The 21,422-nt window shown below is 40.3% G+C and overlaps 1 protein-coding gene across 1 annotated transcript in view; it reads left to right on the forward strand.

Moving 5' to 3' along the window:
• The first annotated feature begins 10,678 nt into the window (after positions 1-10,678).
• LOC104959667 (NADP-dependent malic enzyme, mitochondrial-like) overlaps positions 10,679-21,422 on the forward strand; it is a 55,456-nt gene continuing 44,712 nt past the window's right edge. Inside the window, exons 1-3 of the mRNA XM_010787568.1 lie at positions 10,679-10,705; positions 12,115-12,248; positions 15,214-15,363. Of these exons, the coding sequence (XP_010785870.1) occupies positions 10,679-10,705; positions 12,115-12,248; positions 15,214-15,363 (311 nt within the window). The remainder of the gene's footprint in view (positions 10,706-12,114; positions 12,249-15,213; positions 15,364-21,422) is intronic.

The raw sequence follows: 21,422 nt of genomic DNA on the forward strand, positions 1-21,422 counted from the left end.
CTTACAACCTCAGAACCAGTACCTGGATACGATTCCAGGTACCTGCCGCGCGGACTGAGGCTGGAAAAAGGAGTCTCTTTTATTATGGTCCTTGGTCTTGGAATGACCTTCAATCACGCCTCAAACTGACAGCACTTGTCTCTATAGCCTGTTTTAAATTGAAGTTGTCAGAGGTCCTTACCCACTAGCTGCTCTTGCAGTAATAAGTAGTGCACCTTTCTTACTGTCCTAATGTGCACAATGTAGTGACTGCTTTTTGACTTTTGTTTACTTAGTTGTGTTCTCTGTATTTTATATGTCTGTGTTATGTGTAAATGTGTAACGTTGCTGCCTTCTTTGCCAGGTCAGCATTGTAAATGAGATTTTATCTCAATGCTTTTTATCTGGTTAAATAAAGGTTAAATAAAAATAAAATATTAAGGTCACTGCCACAGCTCTATAACCAGACATCAAAATGAACAAACCACACAGCTTGACTCGGGTATCAGTGTTTCAGATGAAATGTGGCGCAGTGGGTTAGTGCGCTGACCTTTGAATCAGAGGATAGCAAGTTCGAGTCCCACTGCAGTCAGCATGTCGTTGTGTCCCTGGGCAAGACACTTCGCCCCAAATTGCTCCTGTGGGGATTGCCCACAGTATTGAGTATGTAAGTCGCTTTGGATAAAAGCGTCTAACAAGTGACATGTGATATAATGTCAAATGTTCTTTGGAAACCTGAGGCTGTTGGAGCTGATTTGCAGTGTGCTATACTCTTGTTGTGTCTCAATTCAGATACTTCTGTGCTTACAACTGCTGTTTTGAGTGCATAAGTGCGTCCCAATCTATGGTCCCAATGCAAAGTACAAGGAGCTACGAATACCCTGTGGATACACTTTAAGTAAATAAGTTGTCAAAGTGTGGGAACCTAGAAACGTTGAACCACTCAACAACTTAAGGCTACTTTGCCTGGCTGTTCCGGTGAGCACTATACAAATAAAACTGTTATTATTATAAAATAAAGGTACCATTGTTAAAAAAGGCAACATTAATTATATTGGGTGAGTTGAGCAGTCTGCAATGTTTCGCTAGTGCTTACTATACAAGGTTGCTTGCTTAGCAACTTCCTGTCGTCACTTCCTGTGAGGGCACAGCAGTCAGTGCAATTTGAGATAAAGTACCTGGTTGAATTTCAGATACTGTGCAAGTATTCAGTGTACAACATGGCAGTGTATAGGGGTGTATCCAAATTGAAACTCAGTAACACTTCTATTTATAACCATTAAAAGCAAGCAGGCAAACCATGATGTGTTGTGTCTGTCTTTTTGTCTGTTTATCGATCCCGACCAAATGATTCTGGGGGGTCGGACTTGAAAAGATTGAGAACCTCTGTCCTAAACTGCCTATCTCTGGATAGAGTGTTCAGAATGCTATCATTGCTTCTTCTGTTTTATTCTGTGGTGGATATTTACTTGGAATGTCCTGGCATGCTCTTTAATCTGTGAGTCCTAGTTTTTGACTGGGACAACCAAAACGAGTGTAGCGAACAGGCTTGTCCAGTATAGCTTTAAATGGTTCCTCTGCTTACAGCTCAGCTCCAACCACGTCACTGCATCTCTCTCTCTCTACGTGGCAGCACCAGAGAAAGGCTGAGTGTTGTTGTGGTGGTGAGTGGTCTGGTGCTTTTCCTGTTATATAACAACCCTGGTCGGCTGAACACAGCCTAAAAAAGCTGTGAACACTCACCAAGTCTTAGTGGTCTGTTTCATCCAGTCAGCCCACCATCCAGAGACAGTTGGCCTGATCAGTTTATCGTTGACCCTCAGAGAAAAGCCCCGCCTCTTTCAGTCTTTCCTTCTTTCTTTCCCGCTCTTTTCTATGTTTTTGTCACCCTGCTGTTTCTCTTATCTTTGGATTCTAATCCCAACTATGATAACTATGGGATACATCTCTCATTCCACCGGGCTATCCCCTCTCTTACCCCCACTAGCTGTTTTTACAGTGTCTAGACACACACGCCGATATTGATAAAACAAGAGGAGGCCAGGGTGTGCTCCTGGACAATGAGGACGTCGTGGAGTGTGGGTCTTATCCTACAGCAGGATTAAATAGACTCTCTGATCATTCGTTTGTGAAGCAGGGTTTAGGAAGGGTGTGTGTGTGTGTGTGTGTGTGTGTGTGTGTGTGTGTGTGTGTGTGTGTGTGTGTGTGTGTGTGTGTGTGTGTGTGTGTGTGTGTGTGTGTGTGTGTGTGTGTGTGTGTGTGTGTGTGTGTGTGTGTGTGTGTGTGTGTGTGTGTGTGTGTGTGTGTGTGTGTGTGTGTGTGTGTGTGTGTGTGTGTGTGTGTGTGTGTGTGTGTGTGTGTGTGTGTGTGTGTGTGTGTGTGTGTGCAGCATCAAAGTGTGTACCTACAGTACCTGGGGTACAGTGAATGTCTACATGCAGAAGCATTTCTTTTAAGACTTAAATCTGCGTTAACATCACATTGTTGCACTGCATGTACACGTGTTGCATTTATGTGTGTGTTTATAAACACACAGGGGGAGGGAGGCTCATGACTCAGTGTTTCCTCCAGCTGTTAGCCAGAGGTTTCCCAAGTACGGGTCACAGTCGGCCAGACCAGTGAACTCCTCATTCAGCTAATCTAATCTAATTTAGTTTCTGCTGACTCTCAAGATTAGTCCTGCATGAGGTTTGGATTCCAAATGAGCTTACCTTGCAAGTTGTGTAGCACATATGATTAAGAATAAAGATATTTACATAGGCAAGTCTGAACCTTCAAGGCAGAAAGCCTCTTTACTGTCAGGCTATGTCCTAATGTCCATCTTTCGCCCCTTACCAACCGGACAAACGAATCCACTGTCAGCACCTACTGTAACATCTGGCTTTTATCTTCAATGGAAAAGTAATAATTGCCTTTCATTCAGAGTACAGTCACAGGTTTACTTTATATCAGCTGCAGCTCAGACCGGCAGTAATAGAAACATGTCAAACGGGTGATTGTGCCCCTTTCTGTCTATAATGCTTTTTTCGAGGCAGACACCATTGACATAAACAGGGATTTACTTCTCTGATCATCAGTGTACAACACATCAATCATACATGAGACAAAGAAGTATCACAAATCCGAGTCTGAATAGCTAACTGATATAAAAAAGTGTGGCCACAGTTTCAAACAATTCACTCCCTTTCCATGCTTGCTTAACTTGCTTTCTGACATGTACATTTGTGAAATGACACATCAGAAGCAGAAGAAACTGAAAGGCAAGCACACCAGCTAGCACTGGGAAAGGAGACTGTTGTCTTTCACGGTGGTATAAGTAAAAAACACCATAAATGCACATTTTTTGTTTCCTTGTCTTACTTGGATAACATTCCTTTCTGCTGATTGCATCACTTCATGAACTGAGATGCTACTGTATGCTGCACATGCAACTGAGACAAACTGACTCTAGAGTCCTGTAGCAGTGTGGGGAGAACACGTGGCGGTAATATTGGGTTAGAATAGATGTATCTGATGATGGCGGTGTTTATGGGAAACATCTCTCAGTCCTCTTATCCCTGTTTGGTCAGCTGCAGCGAGGTCGGGGTAGGTCTGAGGAGCTCTGACATCACTGCTGAAGTGAATCCAGATACTCTGGTCTATGGTGTAACAACAGTGTGGCCCAACTGAACCACTGTAGATGACTTTCTCACAGTGCTGTTGAAAGTTACGCCAATGTCCCCCCCCCCCATAGTGTCAGTTCAAAATCAACTTTAACTTGGCAAGCGCATAAGGGTTTCTACATTTTAATTCCAGCAAAAATGTTTTCCACTCTGTACTGTCCAAGTGGAACATTTAGTACCCTCACACTTTGACTTACTATATTGATAGCAGGCTTGCAGCAGGTATATATACTTTTAGCAGAAGTCAACTTTGTTGTGTGTGGGTTTGGCAGTACAGACCTGAAGTAAAGAGCAACTATTTTAACTTGAGTTATAATTGCATTTTACTTTATTTAACTTAACCTCAACTTTACTAAGGACCCAGCATTTCCAGCTTGGCAGCTCTTATTTCCTGTGTTTAATATGAGGATTAAATACCCCTGTTAACACCTTTTAAACTCATTATTGCTTTTAGGTGCGACTGATGTGTTTCACCTGCTTTTACTGTAACGCTCTTGCATACTTTCCTTTTCTTTGTTCTGTTTTCACCTCATGAAACAGGGAACATTTTGTTTTTAAATGACCTAAAAATACCTATAAATATTGACCTGAATCATTAAGTCTTTCAGAAACACATTATAAAACAAAGCGGTTGTGGCACAATGCAACATGAATGCAGGGCAGATAAACGAGGGGAAGCAGGGTTGAGATGGCTATCGGTATACATCACTTTCAGCAAGTGGTTTTACTGATAAACAAGTCATACAAGAAGGCCGTCTCTTGTCGTCTCTGCCTCTCGTGAACCGAAAGCCCTCCCTCTCCCACACAGCGCTGAATAGAGAAGAACTCTGTGGCCACACACATCTCTGCCAGGTCGTATCTCAGTGCCAAACATTTGAGCCCTCTCCCTGTCGAAGGCCTGTGGGCTTTTGTCTCTGTGTCTGATCGGCGACTGCGGTTGAGAGAGGCTCAATGGGGAGAAAGGCCACCCTATCGTGTTAGGCTCAGGTCTCTCTCAATGGGGGTTGCTTCTCCTGGAGCAGAGGCCATTTCCATTGAAGCCGCAGCTCAGACAACACACAGGAAAAAAAGGAGCGGCTTTTTATTTGGAAGTGGGTTTTGTGTGTTAAGGGGGGAGGACTGAGAGCTTGCTTTATCTGGGAATTCTACAAGCTGAATTAATCATGGCCTTTGTGTGAAATTACATCATTTTAAAGTTTACACAGAATGTAGGAAGGCTTTTATGGGTTTTAGTTTTTTGTGTAATTGTTTCTTTGTCAGCACATTGACACAATCGTCCATCTTATCGAATAAGATGACATGCTCTGCATCCGCGTAGTCCTAAGGCTCACCCATTGCAGTACAAAATTAGCTGTAAGTCTTCTGTAATGTCTTTGCATGGCAAAACTGTCCAGAATTGTGGCACATTTTAGAATGCTATCAAACTAATTTTCACTTTGACGCACTAATAAAAACATTTATCCAATGTTAAAGTTTTTTGGACACTGTTGATTTTTCAATGTTTTTTCCACAAACATAACAAGTCTTACAGCAGGGGTGTCCAAACTACGGCCCGGGGGACAAATGCGGCCTGTGGACCACTTTGAATTGGCCCTCAGCAATTTAAAAAAGTATAATGGAATATGGCTCACAAATGAAACGTGTGCTTTTCTTATATTGTATCTCTTAAATGTAAATATACATTACACAGTAGTATTCATGAGTTAATAAGAACACTTTTCAAATAAATTCAGTCAATTAAAGTTGGAAACATTTTTTAACATATCTTAGTTGATAAGAAAAAAGCCCAATGACTTATTTACATAACAATCTTGAAATACACCCTTCCTACTTCTCCTTATTATAATCAATTGGAGGCTTCTGTTTCAAGGGATGAGCTGCCAACACTCACAAGCATCATTTACCTACATTTGATTGATTTTGCTAACTTATAACTTAACTTATGAGGCAGTATACCTCTAGCGAGCGGCCCAGCCCTTCGTATATTTTTCTGCATGTGACCCTCGAGGAAAAAAGTTTGGACACCCCTGCTTTAGAGAGTTTTTTGCCCACTCAGAGCCACCAAACTTGAACATTTTATAATTAAAAATGTTTTTGAATGAGATGTTTAAAAAAGTAAAGAATACAGTAATGGGAAATGCATAGCTAAAATGCGGCAGTTGATGCATAACAGATGTCTGTGATGATCACCAAACATAGGTTGTTAGAAAGGATGGTGATTGTCCTCGAGGCAGCTAAGGGATAGCTTCTTGTTAATTTTATACAAACATTAGCTTCTTGTTGGACTAGCTCTATCCATTTTAGAATGGATAGCATGCAAGCCACTAATTTTTGTGTTAAATTACCAATTTTTGCAACAAATAGAATCGTAAAAAGTATGAGACTTAGTCTGGTTTGTGTGCTTTACAATCTTATCGAATGGTGGATTAACATAATGGCTAAAGAAAATATGGACTTGGTGAAAGATTAGATTCTAGAAATTGAAGTAACTTCAAAGAAGAAAAGTATGTGATAAAGTTTCAGATCTGTGTTAATGTTGTGATAAGGATCCTTCTCCTGTGGGTAAACTAACCCAAGCAGTGGCACTGAGGTCGGGCAAAGCCTCACTGTAATGAAGGGAGTGGCTCCGCAGTGGTTGTGGTGGATGGAAATGAAAAGGTTGAGGTGGCAGAGTGTTTGAATCTCAAAAACGTAACGCTTGAAAGTCGCGACGGACCCACCCTTTGAACTCCCAGAGAGAACTGAAATTCATTTAATCAGATCCAAAGAACCAGTACTTTAATCTTTCTTGTTTGTGCATCTGGTGAACTAATGATCTGTTTCCTCTCCGCTGAAGGCTTTGGGGTGGGCATGGCAGCAGTCCGAGGTTAAGGTGGGGGCACTGGCCAGTGGCTAGATTGCACGTTTGGGTTGTTACCACGGCTTCTGGAACATGGGGCTGCGGGCACCACATGTGTTGGCACAGGGTGCGGGCACTTCAGATGTGGTCAGGGACATGTGGAAGCTCTCTAGGGTTTATCCTGCCCAGCCCTGTCAGGCTCCTGAGGGGACAGACAGCAGGCATTACAGCAGACAAGCTTCAAAACCTGCTTTCAGACAAACAAACATGGGAATACTTTGTGAGTTGTGTTTTAGATTTAAGTTAGTTGGGTGTGTATGTTTGACACTGTACTTTGGTTTAGAAGAATGTAAACCAATAAATACAGTGAAGGAAAATGTTGCTGTTTCATCATGATTGTTAATATCTGACTAATATGTTTTCATGTTTGGCTAATTTACGTTCACACTTCTTAGTTACACAAAAATGTATTCACTGTTCATGCACTGGTTTATTTTAAGAGTTTGGGCTATTATTCCAATTAATGTCTTCTTTCACACCAGTGGAAAGAAAACATGCAAAATACACAACTTGGAATTTGTAATGCTGATACAGTATATCAGTTAAAGATATTAAACTTATTGGTGTTAATGTATAACATTTCACAATAAATGTAGTTAAAGGCCAAATATCTCTATTAAAACAACACTTACAAGCACTAACATTTCTAGCTTTATTTCTATCTATATTCTAATGAAAATTAGGGGGTTTGTTCATATACCATCCATATTCAGATGAATTGCTGATAACATTTATTTAATGGCTGTTTATCGCTGAAAGTATTTTCTTAATTATGGACTGATACAATCAGTTATCCAATAGTCCCTCACCTAAGGCTGAAATGTTAACATAATGATACAACAATTGTGAATCTAAGCCAGTGTTTCCCCTAGGTTTACTGCTTTGGGGGGGGGGGTTTCATTGGGATATATATTTTTTTTAAATCCTCTGGAGCAGAGAGAGGAGCTGTGGATTATTGTTATTCATTAATACATCAGTGTTTCTTAGGGTCAAAAAGACTAAACTCACAACTTAAAATGAAAGCGTTTAGTTTATTTAATAAAAGAGCACATGTTCAATGTGAAAAGTGACAGTAGATATAAATTGACAGTAGTGACAGTAGATATAAATATATATATATATGTATATATATGTGTATATATATATATATTAAAAAAATAATAATAATTTTTTTAATTTTTAAAACACCTTGAATTTCAGGGGGGGCGCGGGGCTCCGTTGGCGGGGCTCCGTTGGGCCTACTCTTAAATGCACTGCTTTAGATATTCTTGTTGTGTCTTAACATTTCAAGAATAAAATGAAAGTTCAGTCACCACTGATGTGTATTTACCCTGGCTTACAGTATGTTCAGAAAATGGCCTTTCTTCATGCCTTTTTAAGAAGGCCGCCTGACGGACACGTTTGATCGAAAGTGTCCAACAGGTAGGACCTTGAGATTAAAGAGATTGGCAGCTCTATTTACATGCTGAGGACAAGGCCGTCGCAAAACCAACAATCAAGTCAAAAGTCAGAAAAACTGGCGTCGACAGTTCCCACGCTTTCCAAACCAAATTCTTCGAACCGTGCATGCTAATCTTTTTTGCCATGAAACCCCCGCCTCTGCTCTTTTCTCCCTCCGTCACCAGTGCCCGGCCCCGACCCAACCAGCCGTATCTTCAGTCATAAAGTCAGTCTATGGGCCAGGGTTTCCCCTCGGCACGGCCAACATGTCTGCCTCTTTGTGGGGGATGTTAATGGGTCATTTTGGGCCCAAGACTATGGATGGTATCTATTTCACATGTGACACTGGCAGCCTTTGAGATCTCACTGAGCTGTGAGGGTAATTATTCTTAATTAGGCGTAGCCACTTTCATGGGTCTTTTTATCCACGCTGACTGGCCGTTTTTTTCTTCTTCTTTAGACTGACATGAAGTTAATTTATTGATCAATTAATTTACCCTTTTCTGACAAACAAAAACATTTCTTGGGATTTTGATATATGACCATATTTGTTTTCAAGTAATTTAATTTTGAATATAAATTTGATTATAGTAACATTGCCAAGGACTACCTGATATACATTTTGATAACATAAAGTATATCATCTGTTTACATTTCCAATGGAAACTTACCTAAAATGTAAGTTTTATGGCTTATTTTAACAATGTGATCACATGATTCCTAACAATATTATTGCAGATCTGCTAGCTAGCTATCCTAGCTAGCCTAGTCATTTCAAATATACTGACAAAACACAATTATTGAACAAGCTTACTATGCCAACGGTGACAATTGGCCAACTTTATAATCCCCAAATGTCAACACGTGTGTTCCCAGCTGTTCGCATCACTTTTTGGTTGGTGTTCGTTTAAGCGGCGCTTTTTGTAAACCATCTGCATGTTTCATCAAGTTGGTGAATGTTTCCTAAAAGCTGCGAATGTGTTGTCAAGTTGTGTTTCTTCATTTGCATGTGTTTTGACACATTTTTGTATATACATTTGCTTCCGAAGCTGCAGCTCCTAATTGAAATTATTGAGGCCGTTGTAGTGTGTTTGCACCTGGTGGCCTCCGTAGTTGTTGGCACTAATACACACAGTACACCAGTAGTTTGTGCCAGTGCTGTTTTTTAATTGTTGAAAATTGAAAGTGCATTTTATTTGCAATGAAAAAGTTACAAATATATTTGTGGAATTCACCTTTTTGTAGCTGCAATATTTTCAATGTTTGATTTAATTAACTAAAAGTATTCCATACACTCTAAATACATTGTGTTGATCTGTGCAATCTCTTTCTACAATGATAAACTAGTGTATGGCTGTTTTATTGAGGCCCTTGTTTCAGTATTTAATTGTGAGTTGCGTCAGGAACTGCCACTTCTCTCACCAAAACAGTAAAAGAAGGAGAATTGTAGTCCAGTACGTGCCACTCTGAGTGTATCTCAGCTAATGAAAGAGCAGCGAGAGCCTGTGTGAGGAACAAATCTTGTTTTACTGTATAGCCTCATATTAAGCTCAGTTTGCCTTGTGTATTTTAAGACTCCTTTCTCTTTCTCTCCCATGGTCAGCTGTGGCAGGCAGCAGAGCAGTGGTGCATCGTGGGCTGCTTTTCCCGAACGCACAAAGAGTATGAAGTAGGCAGCTGGATAATTGGGGAAGGTTGTAATTCAGAGCTGCTTCTGTCTATTTGAGGTCCTTTAAGTACAGACTGCATTGAGCCCAGGACACGTACTTCGGTGTCTGAAATAACCAATGGCCTGTTTTTTGTCATGCTCAGATGATTTAGTACTGACAACTAACATTGTTTGCGGGAACTGATGTGTGGATGTTCTGTTTTAACTTATGAAATGACATACATTATTTCCTGATAGCTTGTCGACATTATGTTAACACAATTTCTTTAGATGTTTTGCCAAAAAGGAAATGCTGCACATTTGCTTGTTTCTTTTGCAATACTATCTACGTTTTTATGGGTCCAGAACCACTGAGATCCTATCTAAAACCAACAGTGAGAAAGCAGCATGCTTTTTAACAAAGTGTCAGAATAATAAGATTTGGCGTGTTTGTGGTCAGCTTCCTCTGACGTCAAATTAAATTCCAAATGCCGTATTCCATGCCGTATCCTCGTTTACTTCCCATAAACAGCCTGTTTCGTGTGATCAAGCACATATTTTAAACCTCAGAGCTGCTGTAACACAACCAGATACACAGAAAGTGCTGGTGGCTTGGACAGGCTGTAAACTGTGGTGACCAGGGTAAGCATTCATGGATTAGATCCAAATCACAGACGCTAGAGCAGCTTTGTTTCGGTATTAGCAGTTAGCAACAATAGCTGGCAAGTTGAACCTAAGGTTTCTGGTCTTTTAAGGACTCCGGAGAAATCGAAAGGCCTACTGTATCATGCCTCACTTGAGGAGAATAGTAGAGATTGCTGTTCCCATTTTATAACTGTGCTTATTGTGGGTGATTTAGGGACAAATCTCCTCCTTTTACTGTTGGCTTAAGTACTTTAATCTCTTTCTGATCAACATATGACTTCTCTCCCGAGTGAGATAATTGTTTCCTCCACAAGTCAGAGGTCAGAATGTTGAGGGTTAAGGCCTCGACACTCAACGTGTGCATGTTTTTCAATGTTCCCGCTCAGAGGTCAGGGGCAAGTAAGGATGAAAGCCAAAGTTAAGGTGGAGCAGGTGATTAACCTTGACCTTGTTGTGTGTTTTTGCGGATGTGTTTTGGTGAAAGTGGACATCGCAGCAGAGTGTGAGCCATCAGCGGTCCCTCTGAACACACACTGGTTGAGAGGGAGCCCATCTGAGAGCGAACACCCCCCACAGAGGACGAGATTGACACACCACCTGTCTCATCACTCAGGAATGTTTGAACAGAGATGATTGGGGAATGTTTTCCGTCAAAGAGGGTAAATACCAGGAGTGCAACCACCATCGATCATGATTAGGATTGCTTTACAAGCAGGAAGAAATGATGTCACTTTGTGAATTTTACTCTATTATGGTTGTAACAAACCAAAGTACAAGAAAATCAACGATGAATAGTCCGGGTGAGCCTTTTACTCAAAATCAGATTCAAGATTAAGTAAACTTGATGGTTATTACATAAGAGGACTGATACTCCGTTCTTATAACATTACATTGCATTTAGCTGACGCTTTTATACAAAGCGACTTACAATAAGTGGGTTCGACCAACAAGATACAAACTTGAAGAAAAACAGAATCATATAACTTATAAGAGTCAAGGAAGTGCCAACACATTATCTGCTTTAGTTGTCAGGAAGCTGTTTTAATTTAAATGAATGTGCACCATTTTTAAATCTCTTTGGAGTCTTTTCTGGCAGCTTAAAGGTCCCATGAGATGGTTTTCCGGTTATTACCCGTCCCCTTATGTTATGCAGCTTTTTCTGCATGTAAACGGTCTGCAAAGTCACACGGGTGCTAGTGGAGCCTTGCAGATGGGGGTGCTGCAGCCCCCTCAGCACCCCCCCCTTCCCGCATCCATGGTGCTCAGGTTGAGTTCAGGTTGAGTTCAGGATGAGTTTCGCGCTGTCTCGCCAAGGTCGGATTANGACCAGCTTTCAGGGGTCCTGACCAGGATATTCAATCTGTCCCCAAGGCCGGATTAACCATATGGGCAACCTGGGAAAGTGCCCTTGAGCAAAGAGGGCCCTCAGTGACAAGATAAAAAAAAAAAATATATATATATTTTTTTCTTTTTTCGGGCAAAACCTCACTCATCGTACATTGTTTTAAATTACACTCACTCTTCGCCATAAATAACACAGCTTTTCCATAGGGTCAAATTACTGTAGGTCTCACTATGTATGCGCTCAACTTTATTACTACGCGGCGGCGGTGTATAGCCGAATCACAGCCCCACCCTTGAGCAACCACACAATTTCAGCGAGCCGCGCAACGTCCCGCCAACACGGCACCCAGACCCCACGCAGCATTCTCATCTGTTTGTCATTGCTGGTGTCATTTTCTGGTTGCTAACAAACGCCATTGTAACACATAATCACTGATGTTCCGGTGGTGGACTCATCAGAACAGAGTGGGCGAGCTGACCAATGTGTGTGTTTGCAGGACTTGGCCTTCTCCCTGGAGGAGCGTCACCAGCTGGGGATCCATGGCCTGCTGCCTCCGTGCTTCAACAGCCAGGACATCCAGCTGCTCCGGGTGCTCAAGAACTACGAAATGAAGAGGGACGACTTGGACAGGTGAGGCTTATTGACAGAGCGAAACCTATACTTAATACCATAACCTAGTACCTTTTTTTATCAGCTTCAAATCAGTAGGGTTGAATTTTAATGGACTCTTGAGAAGACTACCCTTGCCTTTGTGCACAGTGAGAGAGCCTATACATCTGGAAGCCTTCGTAACACGCGAGGAACATTAGCGATCAGCCCTCAGAGATCTCGTCCATCTCTTAAAATAATATATCTTACGGAACAAATCTCAACACTTTTCCCCCATTCCTCCGTCTCCTCCCTGTGTATTTATAACCTCCACAGCGACCAAAGGAAAACTTCAGTTTAGTTTTGCACGCTTCATGAGACACGTAGGAGTAGTAGCTGTTAGCATTATGTCACTAGCTAACATTTCAGCCCAGACTCCTTGATCAAATCAGGCACCAAACTGAACTCATAGCCTGTTTCCAATTATATGCAAAGTGCTGAATATTATCTATGTGTTTAACTGCTTCTCATTCCAGTCAACCGTTCCTTCAGCTGTCACTCCTAATGTCAAGGTTGAGCGAGTTGCTTGAGAGAGGGGAGTTTGGGTCAACAGGAACTAGACAGCTTCATTTCCCACCATAGCAACGTCACAACATCAACATGCAATTTGAGCGCCATTCCCATGCCCTATCACTTTCACTGACTATCTGTCTCCAGTGTTCCACCTTCGGGCTTTTGTCCCGTGGATTAAGGATTGCTATTTGCCTGCTTTTGCTCAAGCCCGCTGTGTTTACTTACAGTCTGTTCCCCTTCTCCAAATATTTCTTTGGTATTTACTGCTGAATGCTGGGTTCTTTTTACAACCATGACCCTGTTCTATTTTAATCTGATAACTTTTCCAGTGGAATTTGCCGTGTTGTCTAATTATTGTGGGAAATTATCGCCTAGAATACAGCGCCGCAAAAAGGTCTATGATCTTAGATGATGGAGTGACTTGAATACCTACTGTGACTGTATCGTCAACAGAGGAAATGTATGTTTAAAGACTTTGCCAACTGAAATACTGCAGTTTATTAAATACTACAGCAAAAGGAAACCATATCCAGTAATGTATTTGAAAGCAGGCTTAGAATGAGCGTTTGATCTCTCATGCTAAAATAGATGAAGAAAGAGATTGATTATGTCCTGGCTGCTCCAGTGGGTGGACTTTAAAGGAAACACTGCACTCAGTCAGCATGGATCCTTGTGTACTGTAAATATTCCTGTTTCCTGGGTGTGTGTAGCGCTCACGCCTATTAAGGTTAAAAAATCTTCCTTAATGTCTGCCAGCAAAACATCAAACAACAGCACACTGCAGTAATATGTTAGGATTATATGTGGGCATTTAATTATAGTTTGCTTTGCTGAGTCATAGTAGCTACATTGTCAGTGAGGAGCAATTCAAGCTGGTTATGGACTCAAACATTTTTTTTTCAAACAGGCTTTTTCTCTGCCTATAAAAAGCAGTAATACTTTTATTATTATGCATTTGAAGGAAGCTTTCCAAAATCTGAGAAAATTATTTTTAGTTGAGTTAATCCTGAAATTAAATACAGAGTTTGATCCCAGATCAAATGTACGTTAGAGGGTCTGGAGCGTGTTTCTCTTAAGGGATTGTGATGTTATGTTAATGTCTGTTTCCCTGTATCTTTTCTTAAATATTTGTCCTTGTTGATGTTGCAAATGGAGCTGCTGTGATGCAAGAAAAATGTCAGACTGGATCTGACAATTAATTAATATAATATCCTAGTATACTAGGAACTAAACAATATCTCACCTAGGGCTGCAACAAACATAAAACACTTTCTCAAAAATGTATTAGGGTTAGTCAAAATGTCAAAAAAATATCCTTCACAATTTCTTTAAGTCTAAATTGACTTCTTTAAACCTCAAATAAATGAGTTTATTCTGATATAAGACAAGTTGAAATAGCAAATTCTCACATTTAAGAAGCTGTTGGCCTTTTTTTCTTGACCAAAAATGACCAAGACAATCCATTATCAAAATATTTCTCGACAATTTAATAAATTGATTTAAAAAAAGGTAGCCTGGCTTTGTTTCTTTGCCATTGTTTTTTAATGTGTTTCTCACAAGCGCCCCCCATTTTCTGAATTGCAGTAAATTGCCAACTCAGTGAACTCTATCAACCCAGGAGTTTGAAAAGCAGTTGAAACCTTTGGAAAAAGTTATCAAGCAGACCTTGAGTTAAGCTTATAAGTAAAAGAAATGTACCGTCTCAATTAAACTTTAGGAACAGGTACACTTGAACCCATGGCAAATAATCAATATATGGCTTCCTTTATTTCAACTCCAGTAAAACATACAAAAACCTTCCATGTGATAAATTGCATTTAGCAGAAACTCATTCGGTCCGTTGATATGAAAACAGTACGGCTCAAGAGCAACTGTCACCACGGTGTATTGTGCAGCTGCTGTGTCCTAACGTATAGCAGGGAGGGCCTTATCCACTCAACAAGAGGCACCTTGTGCTCCTGGCCTTATGGAAACTTGTGATTAGGAATAGAGCCCCTCAGACGAGCTCTGTTTAATTTGGGTTAAATGCAAACCCTCTGTTCCCGTTCAATCTACAGAACAAAGAGCATGTGTAGGATATCCGAAGGGCTATTCTTTGTATTTTTCCAAGCATTATGAACAAAAGCAAACACAGGCATTTTCAAGTAATTGTTTCATATGTGAGCAGTTTCTTTCTTCTTTTTGTTTATCTTTTGTAACTTCACTGCTTTTGCTGGGTTTTACGATGTATGGACATTCTCGATCTTAATCATTGCTTCTCATTCTTTGCTAAGATGAATTCTCTTTAAAGTATGTCTTGGCAGTTCCTTTAATCTCACACAAACAAGCAGGACTCAACATCTGACTTAGATAAACCCCTCTCCACAGTTCCGCAGGTTTGAGTCCTCAAGATGTTAAAGATAACACGCTGTGTTTTCCTCCCTGTCTCTTCCAGATATGTATTTCTGATGGGGCTCCAGGACCGTAACGAGAAACTCTTCTACCGGCTGCTCACGTCAGACATAGAGAGGTTCATGCCCGTCATCTACACCCCCACTGTGGGCCTGGCCTGCCAGCAATATGGCCTCATATTTAGAAGACCGAGGTAAGACGCTTACAACGTTGAATTGTAGTGAATTATTAAAGGAAATGTCCGACAAAGTGCAAAATCAATCATCTTATTCAAAAAGGAAACTGGGGATCTCTCTTTCAACCCAGTACCAAGTAATAAGTGTTTTATGATGATGGTTATGTTTTTGGGTTAAGTTGGTCTGTTTCTTGTTCTGTCAGTCAGCACCATTACGGTAGAAATGAGTGGCTCAATGTTCATGAAACAAGTGCAATCGTTTCTGTCAGGGTTGAGTGAAGCAGGCACGACCCAAATGCAGATTTCACAGAAAAATACCTTTATTCCAAGGCCAAAATCGTCAAAAACAGAACACTACCCCGTGACACAGTCAAAGACAAACAAGGAACTAACAATGGCAGACAGAAAAAAAAACAGAACTTAAATACACACAAGACTAATCAAAGAAACAAGAGACAGGTGAGGAGGGAGGAGAAAACTCAGGGGCACAAGGTGAACACAATCGGGTAATCAGGGAGGGAAAACAGACAGAAAGCAACAGGCAAGACAGGAGGTGAACACTTTTCAAAATAAAACAGGAAACCAAAGACAGAAAAAGACAAAACAAAACACAGACAGACAGATCGTGAAAGTTTCTCACTGATTTCTAGCTAGTTGGGTTGACCCAGAACTTTTACTGTACCTCCAGATTGGATGCAAAACTATTAGTTTCTTTCCCCAGTTGTCAAAACCAAAAGTAGTGTATTGAGTTTGAAATAAATTCACATTTACATGGATTACTTTAATTGGTTTAAGGTAGAATAATTCAAACCATGATGAAATCTACGTTAACTTATAAATCAAGTTGCAGATTTTGCTATAAAATAAACACATTGTTATGTAAACAGCAGACTTTTTGTGTCGAGTTTAATTTAATTGGCAAACCCAAAGCCTGTAGGTCTTAAGTCTTAAGAATATATACTAAAGCTACACAAAGTTATTTTAATGATTTGATGTATTGCAATGAAACCAAAACTCAAGGCCCCTTAAAGCGTGTGTATTTTATTTTGGATTAGTTTTTTTCATGTTATCAAATCTGAACCACATTTGAAGGTTGCGGTAGCTCTTTCAGCTGGAGTTTGGTTAAACAGCTCCGCTCCAGGCAAACCGCTGTAAGCTGTAGAAATCAGTTTAGTGTTCACCTTGAGTGGGTTTGGCTCTGCTCCGAGCAGACGGGCGTGCTTTGGTTTCCTTTCCTCATCTACTGTAAACACACTTTCATTCTCCGCTTTACCCACACATGCAAGAACACCTTGTGCTAGTGCCTGTTTTCCCTCAAGTAGGTTTGTCAGGTCCAAGTCTCTCACTATCTGACAGCAACACTCCCTAAGCACCAACTAGATATTGAGTCGATGGAGCATTCATTCTCCGTGATGCATTCAGGGACGTGTTCTGATTTACTTAGCTTTGCATTTAACATTACTCACGTGGTTGAAATGGTTTGGTTTTAAGACTGACACAGGAGAGACCACCCTAGTCAAATGTCCATGACATGTTCTTACGCTCACTTACTTCTGTTAGCTTTCAACCCGAGTCTTTTAGGGACCTAAAACTAAAGATATAAGCCAGCAAACCCCAAAGCAACCTGCAGTGTTTAGCTTTTTGGGATTTTAAGCAGGGGCTGAATGGATGGATACTACATTTAAGAAACCTTCTAACAGTTCCAGTGGTAATAAAATAAAATAAAAATCTAAATAAAGCATTATGAAGAACATAACTTCTAAAAATGCCTACCATCAGGAAACCGACGTCACTGATAATTATTTAGAATGTGTCTCAAAATATCCAGTTACAGGCATATACTTTTTTTTATTTTTTATATTTGATACATTTAACGGGGTAATATTTTAAATACATAAGTTTTACCTATAAATCCTAGTTTTGCACTGTAATATTGCTTACTTTACTTACTTTTTTCACCCCTGAGAATGGCCTTTTTGTTAGCTTTCACCAGTAGGCCCTATAATGATCATTATCAGGTTCATAATTGTATTTAATGTCTCTACTGTGACACGTTTCCATGCGTTAATGTTCAAAAAATCTCTTTATTTTCCTCATACTGCCTGTGCTGCAGCACCTCTTTTCACCCTCTGACTGAAACCAGAGCCCAGTCTGATCTCACCTGAGCATATCACGCACCATGAGGGAGGGAACTTTGAGGATTTTGCGTTTCCAGACCATTTAAATGCACAATAACCTATATAACACACCATAGGAAAAGGAAACGCCAAAAAAACATAATGGAGCCCCAAAATTGTTTTGAAATGTGATCAAGACTGAAAGAAAACATTTCAAAAACAAAATAGATGCAGCTCGCTATTGTGGCTACCTATGATCATTATGACACTGCTTGAAATCAATGACAGGTCTATGAAATATCAAATTAGCGGGTATCTATAACTAATGTATTCAGAATCCATAAATGTCTCCAGTAAGATCAGACCATAGCCATTCCTTTACCTTCTGCTGCTCTGAGTCCTTATTATTTGTAACAAGCCGTATGTCATGGACATACTTCTACCATTATTTCACTACAAATGGCTAACATGGGTACATTTAAAATCAATGTGAACCCAAGTTCTTCCATGCACAACACTTTGTTTTCCAACAGCTCCCCATGTCCTCATCCCTGCAGAACGATGTGGAAAATATTCCTAGCATGTGTCCCTACCTCTCACTCAGAGCAGGCTGGAGGAATCATTTTATACTCTTCCTCAATCTCACAGCACAGTGTGCATCAGGGGGTAATTTAGTGGAGTACAGTGGATACACAGCTGACTCTCTTTGAAAGATGATGGTTTTCAGCCAGGCAGTTCCTCTCTGACCACCGTACAAGGGGACAAGCTGAGACCATGATAGTGAATGGCTCTATGGAAGGTATTGTCAGTTTGTCGGTCAACCTTTTTGTTCTAAACTGAAATATCATTACAACTTATTTACAAGATTGACATTTATATTGACAATTTACAGATATTCATGGCCCTCAGAGGATAAATCCTACACACTTTGGTGCTCCTTGACTATTCCTCTGGGCTACCATGATGTTGGATGCTGACGTTTTTCATTTAAATGCCTCACAACTTAGATGGATTATTTGATAATTACAGATATCTATGCTGCCATTGTGATAAGTCATTTCCTGACTTCAGCAAATCAACATTTGTATTGAATCTGTACATTTGTTGATAGCTCCTGCTAAATAGGGAGTTTTTTTATTCGAGAAGGGGTCTAATATGTTGAGATTATCCTACTGATCAAAATAAGTTAAGTATCATAAAGGTGTTTTTGCCACAAAATACCGAAAGCCAATAGGGAAATCTCCTTGGCTTTTTGTCGAGTGAGCCCTTGCGATGCTAACTTCCAGGTCTACCTACAGAAACACTTCATCACTGTACCACTCCATTGGCACAAATGAAGTAACCATATTCATACTTACCAAATGTTGCATCTTTACAATTAAGAAGTTGACACCTGTACTGTACTTGTGACATTAGCATTTAGCCAACAACTGTCTCTTAGTACACACTAACAGAGGCTCTGGCATGACTTGAGACATGTTATATAATCTTGAGGGATCAGGGTGTTAGATGTTTTTCTGAATGTAAAATATTATTCAGCTTCTATCTAAATCAAATGCACAGTGCATTAAACTCACTAGCATCCTCTAAAAGGGGCTTTAATATATTGTGTGTGTGTGTGTGTGTGTGTGTGTGTGTGTGTGTGTGTGTGTGTGTGTGTGTGTGTGTGTGTGTGTGTGTGTGTGTGTGTGTGTGTGTGTGTGTGTGTGTGTGTGTGTGTGTGTGTGTGTGTGTGTGTGTGTGTGTGTGTGTGTGTCTTCCAGTTGGACCACCATAGCAGCAGATTAGCTCTCACTATAGCTAATCACCGGCTCTCAGGTATAAAGACTTTCTGTGTGGAAGCAGCAGCCTCTGCTTGTCGTGCCTGACGTTGCCAGCTAATCTGCTTCGTGAAGACTAAACACTCCGGCACCAGGCTCTTTACCAAAGGCCAAAGGTCAAGCTCTATTAAGTGTCAAAACACGGCTGATTCTCTGATCTTTGGACTGGGCATAGGCAGGAAGGAGAGCTAGAAAAAGGAACACATTCACATCATCAGAAGATTAGCGGACATGCTTACATTTATTGTTTTGTCAGCTCATGAGCGGACACAGTGTTTCGCAGAGAAAGTTGGTCTGTCTGCATCACACAGCTGCTTTCTGTTTTCACCATAAACGTAGCTTGTGTACTTTGTTTGATGACTGAAAGTACTCAGTTGTGATGGATGATAATGTTTCGTAGCAGACAAATGATACCAATTATCACAGGAAAGGAATTCGGTTTAGTTCAATCATGGCCAGTGTCACCATACCTCTGCTACAGTGTGTTTAAATGAACTGCTAATAGACCCTTTCAAAGTAAGAGTCCACTTGTTCAAGGAGCTCTTGCGGTAAGTGACACAAACCAATCCATCATGCTGATGGAGATGGATGATCATTTGGAGCCCATTAATGGAATCCTAGTTAAAAGTCAAGGGTCAGGTCTTCAGCTACTACAGCTGTCTGTCACGAGCTGAAGAGTAAGACAAGCATTCCTGAACTCCCTAGAGATAGGGTAGGGTCATGACCAGATGCTTTTTTTCTTCTTATCTTATCGGCCACAAGTCTTACTGCTTGCATACTAAAGATAAAATCCATCTATTTGATAAAAAATGCTGACTCTTGTTGTGAATTAGCTGTAATTAAACTTATTAAGATTTGCTGACATTATATACAGTACTACATTTTATTAAATAAAAATAAAGTACATTATTGTGAGCCTCATTCATTAAAATTTGCATTCTAGGTCTAAAATTAAACACGACTTCCCAACTGCCAACTCAGATTTCTATGAGTACTTAAGACCAGTGGATAAAATATCTGAAACTTGACATACAAGGATAGCTGTAATGTTATTATACTTCCGTGCCAAAAACGGCTATAGACAGAAACATTACGTTTTAGGGTTGTCCATCCAAACATCCCATTCCCGTGATGGCAATATCTCAACAACACTTGGAGCAAATTATTTCAATTTTGGATCGAACGTCCACTTGGACTCAATCATGAACTGATTTCGATTAGAGTTGTCCAAGGTCTCATGTTTGACCTAACTCAACAATTTTGTAATGCTTACAAACACACTGAAGTTTACTTCCAAACTCAGAAAATGAGCAGCGCCTGCTTGCATCTTTGACATAGAACATATTTCATGCTAAACATTATAAGCATTATCGTTTTGACCATGTTAGCATTTAGCTCACAACTTCATCTATATACGTCCCATTCTTTTAAACACAATGTGTCAATGGGAGGAAGTTTTGTCATTTGTATATTTGGTACAAATGCAACATTTTAGTCAATAATGAACTGATTCGATTATAGTCCTCAAAGTTCAAGGTCACCTCACACCCTATTCCAGTTTCTGGAATGTACAAAAACTATGTACATAGCAACCTTGAATCTTGCGTTCTTTTCCACCCATTGCATCGTCAACTCCTGATCATGTGATGTCACTAATCCTCCAGTCAACTCTAGGAAATTGTGGCATTCATTTTAAACAAAGTTGAAAAGGAAATGACAGAACCAAATGAAAGGACCAAATGCTGGAATTGCTTCACAGTGATATAACCTTAATTTGGTTTTGTTAGGCTGAACTTAGGTTAAATCAGAGCTTCAGCGGCAGGAGGTTCCTGTCATTAGGAGTTAGACATGTAATAGAGAGGCGAAGTCCCTCCCCTTCCGGGAGCCTCCATGGAACCCCGGAAGCGGAAAATTATACATTGAAGTCAATGGAGAGAGAAAAGTTATCTTTTGATCCTGTTTGAATTGTGCCACGAATGACACATATGATGTTTGTCAATCTTAAACAATCATTTCCATGGCGCGTAAGTGATGTCATAGGCGATAATGCTCCAATACTGGTTGCGACTCGCAAGCAAAGATTGAAGTCAGTGGAGAGAGAAAAGTTATCTTTTGATCCCGTTTGAATTGTGCCACGAAT

This window comes from Notothenia coriiceps, unplaced genomic scaffold (assembly GCF_000735185.1).
Source record: "Notothenia coriiceps isolate Sejong01 unplaced genomic scaffold, NC01 NC01_scaffold00030700, whole genome shotgun sequence".
NCBI lineage: Eukaryota > Metazoa > Chordata > Actinopteri > Perciformes > Nototheniidae > Notothenia > Notothenia coriiceps.